General features: G+C 35.7%; 1 protein-coding gene across 4 annotated transcripts in view; it reads left to right on the top strand.

Moving 5' to 3' along the window:
- Positions 1-18,887, top strand: part of Frl (formin-like protein) — a 318,309-nt gene that overhangs the window by 212,234 nt on the left and 87,188 nt on the right. For all 4 annotated transcript variants that reach the window (XR_014128428.1, XM_081739698.1, XM_081739699.1 and 1 more), the window contains exon 5: positions 11,399-11,482. Coding sequence is in view for 3 of the 4 variants with exons in the window: in XM_081739698.1 (XP_081595824.1) it covers positions 11,399-11,482 (84 nt within the window). In the remaining variant the exon portion in view is untranslated. The remainder of the gene's footprint in view (positions 1-11,398; positions 11,483-18,887) is intronic.

The following is an 18,887-nucleotide window of genomic DNA, read 5'->3' as shown; positions in this document are numbered from 1 at the left end:
TTCTTGTTTACAAACAGGAGCATATGTAATGTTTATAAACAAGCACATGGTACATTACTATATATTTTTATGTGCTAAATATGTTATAATTTACATATTTAGCATATAAAAAACTATATTATTATTGGCATCAAAAAACATACTTTTGAGCGCTTTGGACACTTTTTTTCTGTTAAAAGCAGTAATATTGTAAAATTTACTGTTACAATCAAGAAATTTCATCTATTTTCGAAGACAGATTGAAATGATATATTTAACATAATTATAATTACTTCCTTCAATCATGTTTCTCATCACACGCCTAGCTTCAGACTTGGCTTAAAATATGTATTAAGACATTTCCGGAACAAAATCCATAGAAAGAAAATATGTTTGGGAATCATGCATAACTATTTTTGTTCGCGCTTAATGGATCTACATTTCCCTTTGTGTTTGTAGTATATACTCTCGTATTTGTACAAACAAATAATAAAATTTCTTTCTCCGTATGCCAATTGCACAAATCGAAAACTATACATATACCTAGAAAAGGATATTCCTAAAGATATACCACTATTTTCTCAACATTACACTTGGAAAATTACTCTCATAGAAACGAAAAGAAGCATTGCGTTAAAAAAGGAAACAAAATCTTCTCCTATGGCAATTACAAATGCACAGATGGATGTCTCTTATAATACCATCAGTTGAATCAGTGTTTCCGAGTCCAAATCATCAGTGTTCTATTTTAATGTTGCTTCGTTTGAAGAAACGGTACTTCTTCACTCTTTGTGCTTTCTTCACACTCAATCTGTTTCGAACTTTGGACCATATCAATCCTTTAAAAAAACTGAAGATTCTTTCAATTGTTGCAGAGCTGGAAGCTAGCAAGTCCTCTCAATAATTCACAAAAGCAATTTCATAGGAAATTCTTGTTTGTTGCTTTTCTTTGCGATTATATAATATCTGGCTCCTGGCCTTGAGATACTTTCCCAGTATTTGCCTGATGTGTTTTGACCTAATGGAACGTTTAGTCAACATTCCAGCGGACCCGGGAATTTGAATCCTTAGTGTAGTAGGGATTTTGTTCCTATTATATGTTGTATAGAATTATCCACGTTCTTATTACTATACTTGTCTATTTAAAAAAAAAAAAAAAAAAAACAGAAATTGTCAATAAATTTGAACAACAATTTATTCCCTGCGAAAGCTGTGTTGAAAACAATAGTAAAAAATCGCAAGCAAATCGAACTTCTCAATCTCCTGTTTGTACGATTCGAACTACTTACGGCGCAAGAATTTTTAATGTTGGACAAATTAGAAACAGAAGAATGCAGTTTCGGGTGATTAATTAAAAAGAATATGAAATTAGTAGAATGAGAATGTTGGAGGAAACGGAGAAACTTCGAGAAAACCCGTTGACACTTTGTCTACCACAAGCTCACTTAGCCTGGGATAGATCCAGAACATCACACACCAGAGGTAACACCTTTTTACCACCGAGTCACTACTCCTTCTACAATTGAATTAAGTAGAAGTGGAAAATTACAGTTTTTATTTATTTATAAGATTTCATTGTTAATTATCCACATTAAAATCTCTTTGTTCATTTCTGACGTAGTGGAAAAGAAATGTTCTGTTTTACATCAATGAGCTGGGAATGTCTTACTTTAAATGCGTAGCTCGTGCGTGGTTCAGTGACGTCTACGCTTGACCTCTGTGCTCCATCATCCTAGTTCAATTTCCACACAATGTTGTTTAGTTTGACCTAATGTCGTGAGAAAATAGCGAGGTGTGAGTCAAAATAGATAGAATAATGGTACTGGGAATCAGTGTGATGACTACGGTACGTCTCTCCATCCCAAAATTTATGCACAATGTATGAAATACATTGCAACTACGAGAAATAATGCTTTTGTAACGGCACCGCTTGTAATAGCGTTTCGAAATACAATCATCGAGATACTAGTGCTAAATACCAATTATTCTTTGAAATTTTGTTTTCACTCATGCATTATTCAGAAATACAAAAGATCTTTCTCTTCATTGAATTATCTTTTCGCCTTTCGTTTTTCGAGTTCGGGATTCGAACCCTGGAAGGAGCACATTACGTGTCGAATATTACAGTCTCAATCTGATTTAAAACTCAAAAAAGTATCTTAAATATCAAGGCGGAATATTCACCATGTGTGAGAGCTTTCTAATTTCACATTTACTACGTAAGTAACATTTGAAATATTTAAGCTTATTATTTTCGTCACCTGCTCTCGTCGTAAACATGCAGATATATATTTTTAAGTCTGTAAGTTGGACACCACTTGTGTATGTCGGACTTAGGTGTTAAACCAAAACTGGGTAACGGAAGTCTCAGGTTGTTAGAATATGATATGGAATGTATCAATATTCAAAAGACACCAAAACTATCAGATGAGGAAAGCACTTATTCCGTTCCAGGGAGAGAAGTACATCGTGCTTAATTGGTGTTTTCAGAGTTGATAGTCCCTTCCAAAGTCCTATGAAGTGGAGTAGGGATAGCTAGGGTTCTGAGATTGTATCGAGATTGTCATCTGATTGCACTTTAACTATATTTTGAGTGTCAAGTTTTGCTTACGTTCTGTAGGATAAATTAGAATCTGGGAGATAAAAAAAAAAAAATGTCTTCCTTTGGGCATTAAAAAAAAAAAAAACGAATCCAATCGTAATCTTAAGTGATCTAAACCCAAGGTATAAATTCATTCTTCTTTAACCCGTTAAGTGGCGAAATTCCCTGTAAGTTCTAACACAAACATCTCGTTATATTTAGTTTCTTAGTGTGATACCATGATTTTATAACGTGCTACTTTGCCTAGATAATAAGTAGTATGTACGCTGTAGAAAAAAAATAAGGCGGTTATTTAAGTAACTACTATTCATTCAGGCAAGCAGCGAGAACTTATGAAAGAGTGGGGTGGTTAGAAATATAACTACTATCACCTAAAGAGTTTTAAAGGCTATTGCTGCTGTTTGATAGTAGACTTCAGTCGTGGTTATATGGTTAACAATCTCCTTCTTAGCAGGAGATCGAGATTCGATTCCAAGTGACTGTTAATATGGTTCGAATTCCAGTTAGGTTGTAGGTCAGTGGCGTGCGGTGCTGTTTACGATCGGGGAAAGATCATGAATAGTAATCCTTCGGCATTATCAAACACAAGGCAATATTAGCATGCGTTTAACATTGGAAACATTATGTTCATGGGTTTCTCGGAGTTCTCCCGTTTCCTTCCACATCATTTTACGAATTACTTCATGATCACCCGTCTTCTTTAGCCTACATGACGTAATTGTGGAACATTAAAGACTTACTTAATTTTTACACGTGCTTGGTCAATACTGCAGCTGATCGATGTCCAGGAATATCTAAAAATCATGGAAATCATTTTTCCACCTGTAACACTGTTCAAAGTTGCTACACTGTAATGTTTTTTTAAAGTAATATTACGGCAAAGGGAGAACTGAAAATTTCATGATTTCATTTTGTTAAACATTTCCTCTTGTTACAGAGCTACTTAGGTCATTTGGAATTATGTTGGAAGTTCTAGCAAACATAGTTACGTTCAACAAATAGTTTGCAACTTTCTAATAATATCTTAACAAATTCAGTAGTTCAATGTAGTTGTTCTTGTTCCTTGGCTTCTGCAATCCAATCCCTGTTTTTGCTAGAAAGATCTTCGGCACTAATCAGACATTTCCTTTTTTGATTGCTGTTAGATTTTTATTATATTTAAATACGTATCTCAAAGATGTTGATAATCTACTTGAGTGTGAATTCTTGTGTAATCGAATGTCTTTACGCATTATTTGGATGGAAGTGGGTTTTGGGATTATTCATATTTGTTTTAAATTATGTAGGGTGAGGGGCAGAGCTTGCCATTTAAAACAATCGCACATTATCATAAAGATCAGTGAACAAGCAGGATACAGTTTCACTTGATCTATCATAAACTGATTCATTTCTGTGCTAGATGACATTTCCGAATTAGTGAACCTAGAACAGCTACATTCACCTGTTCCGTTGCCGTCTTATTATTCATAAGTTTAACTAGCAGTATGGAAACCTAAGCCATCCAGTTTTATTTATTTATTTTTTAATAAAAAAAAAAGTGATACAATATCACATACAACGTTATACAAAAAAGACGAACAAATTCTTTCATTCCTTAGCAAATTAAATACACATAAACTGAACTGTATGAAACCCGCTGAAACCCACTAAGCCCAATACAGTGGATGGAACAGGTCAAGCGCACAGTTTCCTCTGTCTTCCTCCGTTCCTCGCGGTATTCGTGACTGTTCAGGTTTATTCGGAAGAAAACATCCTTCGCACCACCGACAACTGAATGTTGAACGGCGTTGCACCCTTGCAGAATAGATGATTTGAACCTTAAATTCAGTAAGGCAACGATGGGACTTTTTCTCCCTTAGAAAATACAGGGTTAGATTAATGTAAATCTGCACAAAAGGTAGGGAACAAGCTGTTCTCTATTTCATGGGGAAACCTATTGCTGTAGGTGGAAGTATCATATACTTAGTCGTTATGCTGAAAGAACGTTATACTTTAAACCAATCCATCTTTGTGACAGTAGCAACACTATTTGTAGCGTTGTTATATAAATGCAAATATAGTTATTTACAGGGCCGGATCCAGGATTTTCTGAGGGGGTGTGTGTGCACCAAATAACAGCCAGTATATTTGAATTAAATTTCAGTTTTTAAAATGCTTTTAGGCATCTGTGGTGTGAATGGGGAGTTGCCCTGGAAATGCTAAGTATCTGCTCTCGATAAATACTTTTCCTCCAACCTTCAGAAAATTGACTGAAACTATTGATTTTGCAAAACTCACTGCTAGCTTCTCACTTTAGGTAGTCTGTTAGTAAACGAAATTTAAATATATATATGTTCGTTCCTTAAATGCTTCAAGATTAGCATTAGAAATCTCTAAACATGGCTAGAGAAAGATTACGTATATGAATAAACCTCATAAATATACTTTTGAGTTAAATCCTTGGCTCAGTTAAATATTGCCTACTTTGCCGGAAAAAATGTTTCGAGCGTTCGCTGCCAAGCCAATTTCAAACCTTAAAAAGTGTTTGTCAAGTCAGGCTTCCCCCCACCCCACCCCTTTGTATGTGCGTAAGAAAACTGCAGTGGATGCTAGGTCAAAATGATCACTTTAAGTTGATCCTTGACTCACTTCGGAATTAGACGAAGTCCATCTCAGTCATGTTCCAGCCTTGACAAGACCTGTCATAACTCATGGATACTACAGCATTCAAACTGAAGCACAGTTTTATATAAGAAGAAAATGAGCCCTGTTCTCTTTAAGAGGTCGTGTTTTCACAATCGTATGTACTGTAAGACAATCAATAAAGATGGTAAACAATCAAAGATGATCCAAATTTGGTTTACTTAAGCTTACGGACAAAGGTACAGGAAAGTTAGAAGCTACTATCAGGGGTCGAATCCAGCGAAGGAAGACACTTACGCTAACTAGAAACTCACCAGGGATCTCTACTGCCATAATAATAATAATAATAATAATAATAATAATAATAATAATAATAATAATAGTTTGTCGATAAGTAAAACAAATTTATGCCTTTCGAAAAAATGAAGTCTGTAAGTTGTATGTCCCACGATTATGCCGCCTAGGCTAAATGAGACGGTGATGATGAGAAATGAATGAAATGGTGGAAGGAAACGGGAGAACCCCGAGAAAACCAATACACACGGTGTTTGTCCACCACTGCTAAAGTTCACTTGGCACGAGCTGGGTTCGAACCAAGGACTCATTGCACCAGAGGTGAACGCTCTCTATCACTGATCCACCGCGGACCCCTATGCCTTTCGGTTACTTAAGGTTTTACAGGGGGATTTTAAAGAGAATTCAGTGATCAAAATTTTGTTTGTTGATTAAGGTTATGTATGGGTAAACCCATTTGAAGTGGTCCAGAAAAGGAATAAATCGTTGCTCGACAATTTTAAAAAAATCTGATTTTTTATGTACAGGTAGCTTATCGTGTCGGTAGTTCAAAATAAGCATTATTTTAATTTTATTGGCTTTTGGTTTCGAGGGGCAGCCATATTTGTTTTCGAAGATGTGCCATTTTCTGGTGTTGTAAGGGGTTACAGAATCTGAAATATCTCGGCCCCTAATTACCCTATCGATGTGAAACCAAAACCAAAATGTTCAGTAAGTTCTGCACTTTAAGAGTGTATATTAGTTATTGTCATTCGTAAATTATGAATGGGTAAAATTAAAATTTGAAAAAGTAGGTGATTGACGTTAAAAATCCCAACTTTGGCTCCTATTATTTTTAAGAAGGAAATTGGTCAGGAATCTGAGCTTTACTGAATAAAGAGATCTGATATGGTTCTTATCACTCGCCAAGTTTCAACCCTTAGACGTGTCCCCCTTTGTTTCTAGAAATTATCAAAAATTCAGAAAAATGTAAAAAGTGCATATTTCACATGTATATATCTCTGGTGAGGGACCTGATAAAAATATACAATTCCTCCCCTTAACAGGTCTACATGATATTATTCTATACCCAAAATTAGGAGTTTCAGATTAGACTATAAGTACCTTTATTATGAACACAAAGTTATACCTATAAATAAACATAGGCAAAAGTACGGATAAACGAGAGTTTACTGTATATCCATCATAAATCGGTTGGCAATGGATGAATAATGCATAAAGTGGTTAAACACAACATACAAGAACAATACTGGCTCTTAGGTACCACTTAAACAGTCTCTTCCACAAAAAGTTTGGATATTTGATCACACAACTGCGGGTGATAGTATGACACCGATCCGTTGCTGTTGTAAGCTTATTGGGTGTAAGCTTTCGTAAAATGTTCTTGAAAGGTACCCATGTCTTGTCGTCTCTTGAAATTTTGAATGAAGTTCATGGTCCTGGGGGTTCGTAAAAATGCACTTTCACGTCATCATGTTCTATACTCATATCTTTAACAATTCCAATGTACCACTTTTCTTTAAAGATACATGCAACTGTGTCACCTGTTTGGAGGCAGTTTTCTCACATTTACTTCCTGAAAGTCAGTAGAAACTGAAGGCCTGATTCAACATTATTGTTTTCGATTTTGCATTTTTTCTTGTACAACAAAGATTTTTGTGTAGCATGTAGCACATAATGATTTTCCAGGAATCAGATCTACTGCATAATTATTGTCCTTTAGTAAATGTGTACTCAAAATTTCTGAAAGTCCTTTTGTTATAGTTTTTTTTATGGAGTTTTAGAGGGTCGCAACACGAATTACCAAAAAGATCATACTTTCGAGAAAACTTCACTTCATGGTAGTTGCATATGTTTGCAATGCTACTGCTTGTTCGCATTAGCAGAAGATTCCTCTTCTCTTCACTGAAGTCACTAAGGGACGTAATGCATCTTGCTACCGGTCCATACACACATTTATGACATTCTTCACCAATACATTTGCCTACATCATATTCCATTTTCTTCACTAATTTGATGCAGTATTGATACACAGATCTGCAGAAACACAATTGTCGTCTTGCGCTGCAATCATCTGAGTGAAGCACTGTTAGTGAATTCCTATCTGATGATGTCTGAACACGATTGTGCATGTTGGAACTAGGGCTGTTCCGATAATCGAGTAATCGATAACAATTTGATAAAATTTCAAAACCGTTTCATCGATAAAGAATTTTAATTTTATCGAATTATCGAACTTTTGAGACTCCCGAAATGTTTGAGACTCGAAATGATCAAGACTCTCCAAAGGATCGAGACCCCCGAAATGTTCGAGACTCTCGAAGTGTTCGAGGCACTCGAAATGTAAGAAACATTAGACAACTTCGAGACACTCGAACTGTTCGAGAATCTCGAATTGTTTGAAAGCAGCAAATACAGAAATATATTATTAATATGATCGCATTTGTCGAGTCGCTTGAATATTCAGAAAAGTTCGGGATTATCGGAGTTTTCGAAAGAAACGATGTATTCGTGGTTATCATAGTTGTATATAATATGTATTACATACTGTATATGCAGAGTGTTCATTTTAAAACTTCTTTCCTTAGCAATGTAGTGAAGGAAAAGTTTTTTTCCCCACAGATCTGTACAAGGTTTAAGCAGTCTGTCAGAAGAGAGGAAGAGAAAACATGCATCGCCTGAAAGGAATTGGAATCCAAGACAACATTAGTCTACTAATAGTCACTTTGCCGATTGCCCCAATAACGGGGCAGGCAGAAAAATAATTTTACATATGACTTCGACAAATACAACTTTGCAATAACTTACCAGATGAAAAAAGCTGTTTGACTAGTTTGGCTGCAAGAAGAAAACATTGGAGAGGTGAAGGAACCGAACTGTTCATCACTACTTTTGATAATACCCGAAACTTCGATAACACTCAAAATGTCGATAATACTCGAAACTTCGATAATACTCGAAATGTTGATAATACCCGAAACTTCGATAATACTCGAAATGTCGATAATACCCGAAACTTCGATAATACTCGAAATTTCGATAATACCCGAAACATCGATAATTTCAAATATTCGAACGGTTTCGAGTAACCGATGACAACTCGATAAATGTTCACTCTCGAAGTTCGATAGGTCTTCAGCCTTATCGAACACCCCTAGTTGGAACAAGAACTCTGCTGAATTGTGTTTTCAGTACATTTGTTCTATTTGCTTATTAACAGAATAACACTTGTTCTTTTATGTTGTGCATAACCACTCTATGCATTATTCATCCATTGCCAACCGATTTATGATGGATATACAGTAAACTCTCGTTTATCCGTACTTTTGCCTATGTTTATTTATAGGTATAACTTTGTGTTCATAATAAAGGTACTTATAGTCTAATCTGAAACTCCTAATTTTGGGTATAGAATAATATCATGTAGACCTGTTAAGGGGATTAATTGTATATTTTTATCAGGTCCCTCACCAGAGATATATACATGTGAAATATGCACTTGTTACATTTTTCTGAATTTTTGATAATTTCTAGAAACAAAGGGTTGAAACTTGGCGAGTGATAAGAACCATATCAGACCTCTTTACTCAGTACAGCTCAAGTTCCTGACCAATTTCCTTCTTAAAAATAATAGGAGCCAAAGTTGGGATTTTTAACGTCAATCACCTACTTTTTCAAATTTTAATTTTACCTATTCATAATTTACGAATGACAATAACTAATATACACTCTTAAAGTGCAGAACTTACTGAACATTTTGGTTTTGGTTTCACACCGATAGGGTAATTAGGGGCTGAGATATTTCAGATTCTGTAATCCCTTACAACATCACAAAATGGCACATCTTCGAAAACAAATATGGCTGCCCCTCGAAACCGAAAGCCAATAAAATTAAAATCATGCTAATTTTGAACTAATGACATGTTAAGGTAACAGCACACAAAAAATCAGAATTTTTAAAAATTGCCGAGCAACATGCATTGGACCACTTGATATGGATTTACGCGTATTTGATAGAGTACAATGAATAATTGGTAGAACACTTACGTTTGATGTCAATGATCCTTGATTCAATTCCAGTTGACAGTTCGTTTAAGTTTTTTTTTTTAAGGGCTCTCCCAATTTTAATTATATAATATGTAATTTTCATGCGTCAAATTTATGCTTAAAGAACATACACAACTTGGAAATATCCATTTGAACTTTAGCATGGATGTTGAGGACATATTACTATCATGTGAGTCATATTAGTAGAAAAAAACTGCTTCTTTTTCTTTTTTTAGATTATCTTTTTTCATCATTTTAAAATGTCTGTCTGTATTTTCGGCTCAGAGAAGCATGACAACAGTTACAGTATCCTCAGGGTTTGAACAGTGTCTGACACGGGAAATGTAGAGAGAGAGAGAGAGAGAGAGACGGAAGGCAATTGAGACCAACAAACACTTTCACTGAATGAACTGGCACAAACCGTACGTAAAGAGTGACTAAACTTGAGAAACAGGTTGTTCTTACTCAGCGTACTCGTAGCATATGGCTGTCCAGTTTTGCACCTGTTTTTTGTGTTTGTGACTAGTTTGATAAATGTGTTTATTTAATTGCTTTCTGAAATATATTTGGAAGATTCGAGGGAAAGTTTTCGTACCAGTTTTTCACTTAAATAACCTAATAATAATAATAATAATAATAATAATAATAATAATAATAATAATAATAATAATAATAATAATAAATAAGCAAAATTTGGAGAACAACCCGAAATGCTACGAACTATTGCGAAATTTAAATCTTTCTCTGACATGTTTATATCTTGACAAGTATGTCTTCATGGCATATTTCTTGAACGTCACATTCAAGAAATTTTAAACTCTGAATTACTCTTAAGTTACAAAGACAGTGTATATAAAATCTTCAAATTTTTCATTTTGTTATTTTAGTAAGTGTAATAAAAAATTTCTTTTAAAAAAAACATTTAAAATTTCTTAATATAATCTTTATATCGTTGTGTATAACTTTAGAGGATTTATAGCTAAACAAACGTATTGAAAATGTTAAGTCTGCGTGTTACTATCTTATGATCAACATTATTATGGATTTCCTTATGATAAACATTATATTGTACTGTTTAATGCTCTTTGAAGTAAAACCACGCAACTTAAATATTTTTACTAGAGCTCTTGGCCGTATCTCCGTGTAGAATCAGAGGAGATGGCACCTGTAGTGCAATGTCAACAACATTATCTATTTCCGGCTTTGTACTTTAGTTCATGCAATAAGTTGGTCCGATAATTTTCATTATCTGTTGTTTCCAGGCTCGATTAAATATTGTGGTACATGGAAGATGAATGAAAGAGGAATTCTTGTAGTGATCAACCACACTTTTTGAAAGGTGGAACGCCACTGCCATCAGAGACGTATGCAGGGGGTAGTGGGTCGTGAGGCTCTCGACCCTCTCCCCTCAAAACCCGGACTTTTTATGTAAATTTCGTCTAATTTTAGAAGTGGTTTTGGCAAATTCTGATATACTTTATCGTCATATTGATTTTGGACTCCCGGAATAAATTTCTGCGCACAGGAATATAACGGCGACGTATATTAACAGCTTGAACAAATCCTGAATTTTAATTTTGTTCTTGAAGACACGACTTGCCAAATTTTATGCTCCTTTTTATTGTTTGGCTCAAACAGGCCATTCTAACTGCTTCATAATAGCTTCTCTCAGCGGTTCAATTTTTGTTTACGAGAGCATATCGATTCCCTTACTTTCCAAGGAAACAAAAGATTTGTATGTTGTGAAATTAGGTTATGAAGATTTTTGTTATCTATGTAGGACATAGTTTGTAATTTAAACATTAGATAGTTTAGATAATTAATTCTTTTTTTTTTCTGCTTTCTTTTTTCCAGATGGGTCCGAGAATTCTTGAATGACTATAACAAAGGGTTAGATGTTTTAATCGACTACCTGAGTTTTAGGCTGGATATGATGAGGTTGGTATCATTTTATTTTAACTTGTGTAATATATCAAGTGTAATGATCTTATCTATATAGAGTTATCCAAATTCGTGTTCCATAATAAAGTAACTAGTTTTGACTGTCAGTTATAATGAGATTTTTTAAAATAAATATTAATATTTATGTAGCAAAAAGTCCTCGGTTGGAAGTAATTAGTGGAGCCCGGATTTTTATGTAGTATTAAATTCCAGATGAGAATGGTCTTCTTTAAAAACAATAGGCAGATTCTATTTTTTCAAGACCATACTTTCATCATTATACGTAGCAAATTATCTTACTTGAGCTTGATATGTAAGTCACAATTGGTCCAATATGATTTACCTTCGGTTTAATTCCTGTTTGGATAAGAGTAAGTTTTCCAAAGAGAGATTGGGAGCCATTTTTCGAACAAGATTCAACTTGAACTACATAGAATGAAATAAATATATATATATATATATATATATATATATATAATGCTAATTATTTGTAAGAACAGTTTAGTGCTTTATAAACCCTAAATTATAATAACTAGTTGTTTCCTCGAAGCTTCCGGGCGCGCTGAACGCTGTGTAGGTTAGCGCCATCTGATGGTGTCAAATAGGCTACTTGTGGTGACACCTATTAGGACAACTGTACATAGCGTTACATAAAAACAAATGTTCTGCTTTTAAAACAAGGATAAATATACTACCTTAGTTTGTTGTAAAGTTTTGTATTGAATGCAAATAGAAATTATTCTCTCCCAATTTAGTAATTGGATTGAGATTGTTGAAGCAACATTTAAAGTAAAACGTTTGAATTTGTCGAAAGACTTCAGTGTATGCAGATTTTTTGTTGTTAGGCTATATTCAAGGCACTCTCTGCCAGGGGTTAATAGGCATCTTTTCCAAAAATTCACTTAATATGGTCTCTCAAAAACTACTGAAATGATATGACTCCAATGGTTGCAAGAAAGGATTAAGACAAGATAGAATCTGTTCCTTGGACACTGTTTCTTGTACTATGGATCAGTGTTCGTAGGTTTACTTAAGTAAAATTTCCCTCAACTGACCCAAAATTTTCCCTTTTCTTATTAAATTTTCCCTAGTATGCCGATAATTCAAATCCTATGACAGATGTTATGCAATAAGAATAATTTAGCTATATCAAAGGAAGTTCCAACCACATTTATTTTATTCATTTGCTTTTTTGCTTCTATTTTGACTTTAACCCTTATTTTTTTTTTACAGAAATAAATACGTACAAATACACCCATCCAACAATAGGTGTAAATTATGCTACTTTGTACACACACAAACTATTGCCATTGTATTGATTTATTTCCGAAGAACGAAGAACAATTTAAGCATTTATATTGGCAGTCAGTCAGCGCGAGAATTTCCCTGGATTTTCAAGTTTTATCGAAAAATTCCCTTTTTGCTACCTTTACCTACAAAATTTCCCTAGATTAGGGAAATTCCCTGAAACTACGAACTCTGTTATGGATATATATAATATAATAGCGTGTCGCTCTCTTGCTATTTTTGTTCTTTGAAGATCTGTATTGAAACCGGAAGTAGTAGTAAATTTCTACCACTTCCGGTTTTAGTAGAAATAGGGGTAAAAATGAGATTTTCCTTTCTCTGTCTAGCCCTGCTTGATCAACATGATACAATCTGTATAAATAGTTACAAATTGTTTTGTAAATACAATATGTGTGAAATAGTTACAATTATTTTGTAAATATTTCTGTTTTCTAAATTTCCAATATTTATATTGAAAAAAAAAAGTGTGAGAAAAGTAGTAAAGAGCCTGAAGGAAGTCTGAATTGTTTGAGGAAAAAGGTGCAGTTATTAAAAAGACTCGTGTTTTTTTTATTTACCAAGACAAAGAATGAAGGACGTATTCATTCATTAATGTCTAATTGCTTTGTTAATTTCTGAATAAAGAATCGCCACTTAAATGTTTGTGTTTGTACATATGTAGTGGTGGCACATAACATTAATTGTTCATTCACATTGACCTTGTAAATGTGTGTGTATTTGTAGTCTGTGTAAAGGCTATGCTCGTAATGAATCATTAGAAGAGGAACGGAATATCGCGAACGACTGAAAAGCTTGCTTCTCAACTCCCTCCAGTGTTCATTCGGCAACAACCGAACCGACGAAGCAGTGAGTGAGTGCACATGGAATTTCGCGAAGTTCAGGACACTCTTCTCGCAGTGTTGCCAATTCAACGTTTGAAGAAAGTACTACAGTTGTGTATCGATATACTATACAACAGAACTCCTATCAGAACTTTCTACCGGGGCGTCGAGTATCGCGTGGAATCACCAAGGATGTCGTGATGTTTTTTTTTTTTTTTTGCTTATAAATTCAAAATATAAAACAAACAAAAGAAGTTGTGATAAAATAATTTGTTTCCTTTGGTTCAGTATATTAGCTGCATGATTGATATATTAATTTCTTTTATTTTGTGCTAGTAGTATTCAGTAATTGCACTAGATGTCTCCGTTCTTAGTACATCTTTGTTTCAAATTACAATTGTTTTATAGCCCTAGTTATCAGTGAATGTATGTTGTGTAAGTTGGAAAGCAACCTATATCAACATAATCTTTGGTGGAATATTAGCGAAAATATATAGAGTGTATATATTTAATAATATAAACACAAGAAGATGGAATCGATCGGGGAAAAATAAATACGAAGTTGACCAAAATATATATATTAACAAGAGGGAGAAAATACAAACGGGGGCGGGGGGAAACCGGCATATGTGCCGATCACTTTTCCACATAACCACCAAATACATTCAGACATTTATCAGAACGCAGAACTAACTTTTCTAACCGAGTTGGTAGAAATCACATCACATTCTCAAGCAAACTTTGTTCCAGAGAGGTGATCCTTTAATACCGGAAGGAGGAAATATTCTCTGGGAGCCAAATCTGAGCTATAAAGGGATGGGTCCGCACTTCCCATTTGAACTGGTGCAGCAGTGCTTTGAGTTTGGTAGCCACTATGGAGCCTGGCAGAGTCATGCAAGAAGATGATATCTTCACTCAACATGCCAGGACGTTTTCGTCGGATGGCTTCGCGTAACCTGGTCAAGGTTTCACCATAACGATCAGCAATTATGGAATGGCCACGCATCAAATACGCAATCAGGATTACACTTCACGAATCCCAGATGGTTGCCATAACTTTACCTGCAGAGTATGTAACCTTAAAGTTCTTTCTCGTTGGTGATCCAGCATATTCCCATTCCATACTGGCCCTTTTGCGCGTTGGAACGAAATGCTGAAGCCAGATTTCGTTCCCAATAAGGATGTGATGAAATTAGTTCCGACCATCAGCATGGTACCGCTTCAGAAATGTGAGACTGCATGTCATTCGTGTGTCTTTCTGTTCCTGGGATAACGCATGATGAAACCAGCGGACACACACCATGGAATAACGCGAAACATCAGACACGGTACGCTGCACGTTGCCATAGCTCAATCTCAGCTCTGACGAATTGCACGAACAACTGCCCTTTAATCATTTTGAATCAATTCTTCCACGCGTGGCGTGTTGATGTCCGTCTTTGCAGAACTTGGACGACCGCTCTCTGCCTTAATGCGGTTTTCCACATCCTCCCTGCTCGCTTGAAAAATATTTCGCCACATTTCTATCCATTGCTTCTTCATCATACACTTCCACGATGGCGACACATTCTTTGCGTACAAGAAACGAATCCCAGCTCGTAACTCCAAGCGAGAATCTTTTCTTAAATGTCTTGCCATTTCACTCGCTCTTACGCATATGCGAACTCAGAATGCCTTTCCCGCCCTCCGCACAACCGCTGACAAACAACTAGCACCACCTGTCCAACTCTCAGGAAACAATATTTCCTCCACAATGCTTGCTTTTCCAAGTCTGCTGCTTGTAACTTATATACGATTCAAACTGACCAAGAGTGTTTTCTCGTTGCGCCTGTTCAAGAGCAAGAACGTTCAGGACAAGCTCTCTTCGATAAATAATGCTATATCGAATTCGTCAATCATGGTCGCGGACGACAAATGGTCGCTTGTTTGCAATCAGCTGTGTCAGTCTGTATGGTGTACTGGCCAACTGCAAAAAACTTGCGACACCGCGGTGATATATCGGTATTGGCGATCAATTTGCGGTGTAGCAGCGACCATAACCACGTGGCAAATGGCCGCTCTGTGCACCAGTATTTTTGATGGCTATCCAAATTCGTTTAAAATCTAACATTCCCTAGCTTCTATGCAACCAGTACAGTAACAAAGAAATGTTGGTTGCCTATAATGAAAGGATATATAGCTTTTCATACAGCAAAGCGCCCCCTCATATAATCTCATTATCGCGTGCTCTTTTCTATCTTTACAGAGTTTATTGAATTTGAAAATAAAGCCTTTCTTGGTGGGCTTTCGAGATGCAAGACCATAGTTCGCTTTTCTGAAATTAGATCGCTAGCAATAACGCAGAACTTTAGCAGTATTTTGTTTTCTCGTACTTATCTCTGTTGAGAGCTGCATAAATGACAGTTTAATAGCAATGGCTTTTTTTTTTTTTTTTTTTTGCGTCCTCTTTTTGTTAATTGAAACGACGAAAGAAATATAATGTTCGGAACAAACTGGATCCGAGTAGAATTTGAGTATAACATGATTTAAGAAATGAACTTTTGTTTCATTCTTTTTCTGTCATAAAAATGGAAGTTACCTTCATGCAGTGTGTTGTTTCAGATCTTCATTACTTGTTGGCATTACAGGATCGAATGGACATTCAAAACCGACTTCTAGTTTAGACAATCCGTAGAATCACAAAGTACATTTTTCTTTCCTAGTGACGTAGGAAACGTGTTTACTTGTAAAATTTCATATCCTCATAGCAAAGTACGTAATGTTTCGCAGTTTGCTACGCGAAAGATATCTCGGAAAAACGGAGCAATATTTTGGAAAATGGTAGTGAAGGCGATGCTCAGCATAAAAGTTCATATGAACGTGGGTCCGATTTCAAACAATAACTAATATTTGAACAGAAATTTAAATGAAGTAGAAAATAGTAACATGTAAAATATGGAAATGTGAGGGTAATTGTGTAAGTAAAAAACAGAAGAAACATCTAATACTAATTGTTATTGCATGAATTTGTTTAATATCAGTAATTAGTTCATGATAATTAAGTAATTAATGTTGAAAAATACAATATTAATACGTGCTGGTCAATACTGGTATATGAACAGTTGTAAGGAGGTGAAAAGGCCCCATAGCAGGTCACAGCAGGTTCTCAAAAATGCCGCCACCAACATCAGTGCACTTCAGAGATAGTCGGAGGACATCATATGTTGCCTACGAAGTTCCCGATAATGTTCGCGGATTAACTCAGCAACATTCATATCACGAAATTGCAGTTTATCCCTTGTGTCAACCCTTTCCCGATAAACGTACGGTTTCATTCATACGGTGTGTTCAAGAGAACGAGGTGACCGAGTAACAGACTACCACAACCAATCCATTAATAGAGTAAGTTATATTCAGAAGTTTAATAATCAACCGACTGGTATGAACCGGCGCTTTGTCATACTTTAAAATGAAGTTTCGCCTTGTGTGCAAATGAACATGTCTAACTGGTGCGTCAAATCATTTTGTAACAGATAAAGAAAGGTACTGTTGTGCATTCATGCGTCCGTGAAGGATAATCGGCAACAATGTAGTCAACCATGCTACAATACAAGTTTATGGAAAATCTGTGTTGGCATCCTGTGTCTGTGACAGAGGTTGCATTATGGTTTTCCAGAGCCGAAGTGTGTGTATTATTGATTGAAAATCGACTCATCAATGAATAAAATGTATGGCACTTGTACTGCATGGTATAGTAACTAATGACGACATTGAAGGCGGGAAGAGTAATCAGCAGGACGTAAATGCTCCACCAATTGGTGCTGAAATGGATAAAAAATTGTCCGTATGTAGTGTCAGCCATATACGGATACGTGGAGTACACAGACATGTTCTGACATTCGTCTAATAGTTGTGTTAGGACTTCAATGTACAGAACGATTATTTCCATTCTTCCACAGATTGTCTGATGGTAATTAGTAACCTGGAGGTCAATTAGATGCTAACCTGGAGGTTAAAAAGTCTAATCTTATTTTTTTTTTTCTTTCTTGTACGAGCGGCCCTGTCGTAATTGAAACATTCCTAAAATTTTCTTTTAGTAATGTAATTTACATCTGTATAATATTTACTCGTGTTCTGTAAACGGTTCTTTAGCTTGGGAACCAGGTAAAACTCAGAAGGAACCATGTTGGGAGAGTAGGAAGTGACGAGCAAAGTAATGTTGTGTTTTCCAGATTTCTTTTGCCAATCAGAGGCGAGGAATGGGTGAATGCGATGTGATCCAGTTGCTTTGGGGAAGTGAAAGTATGCCAGGAGAATTTAGGGGGAGCGGATCATGGAGAAATGAGCATCCAAGCTGTATATGAACGTACCATTCCAGCTTTCGCCTGCCAAGACTGGAACATCTAGAGGAATCTCGATCCTATTGGCAAAAATAGAGCGTTGACACTGTTCGTGCAACACACACTCGTTCCAGAAGAGTCTACTTATGCTTTAAGCTATTAGTATACTTCCAACGAAATCATGTACTTCTGTACTGGTATATTACTTAACTAGAAGTTAGATGTTTTTTCATTGAGTTTGAATTCAGTAACTCGCAGTTGTTAATCCGCGTGTCGGTGACTCCGCTTTCCAGGGAGGTCTTTATTTCAACCTCAAGGGCGTTCGTTCATCTTGATTACAAGCATTTTCTCCGGTTTCCTTTACACAAGTCGTACCAGGCTGTGTCCGGGATTATATCTTGAGTAACGTGTTTGGCCCACAGCTTCCTTTATATCATTGTATGCTTCACATTGACGTGAAATATGATGCTTTTGTAGTATGTTGATTGTCTGTGATAAAAACAAGACTTGGAAAGAAGATGTCCTGGAACAATGTATTATATCTTGAAGTAGAGAAAAGATTTTAAGCAACTTTATATTTCATTGTACACCGTGGTTTGTTGTATTCACAAACTCTTCATGGTATCTACTATTTATCAGTACTGTTAAATTCTTATTCAAAAATAAAATTGTAACAGGACTGCTATGCGCAGATTCGTCTTTCCTACGAAATCGCTGTGTCAGTCGTTTTAGCAATACTAGGGATGTGCTCGAGTCGAGTCGAGACAGAATTTTCCTGACAAAATTCGAATCGAGACACAGCTCTTCCAATAAATATATATATATATTTTTCGAGTCGAGACATTACTTTTACAGCACATTTTCGAGACGAGACAGTCTCAAATCTTGTCTCGTGCGCATCCCTAAGCAATACACTTTCTAAGTATTGGTTCCATTTGTTTACTATTGTAATCG

This window comes from Thermobia domestica, chromosome 15 (assembly GCF_964235325.1).
Source record: "Thermobia domestica chromosome 15, izTheDome1.hap1.1, whole genome shotgun sequence".
NCBI classification, from domain to species: Eukaryota; Metazoa; Arthropoda; class Insecta; order Zygentoma; family Lepismatidae; genus Thermobia; species Thermobia domestica.
Note: the sequence above shows the minus strand (reverse complement) of the source record. Positions and strands in the feature narration are given on the sequence as shown.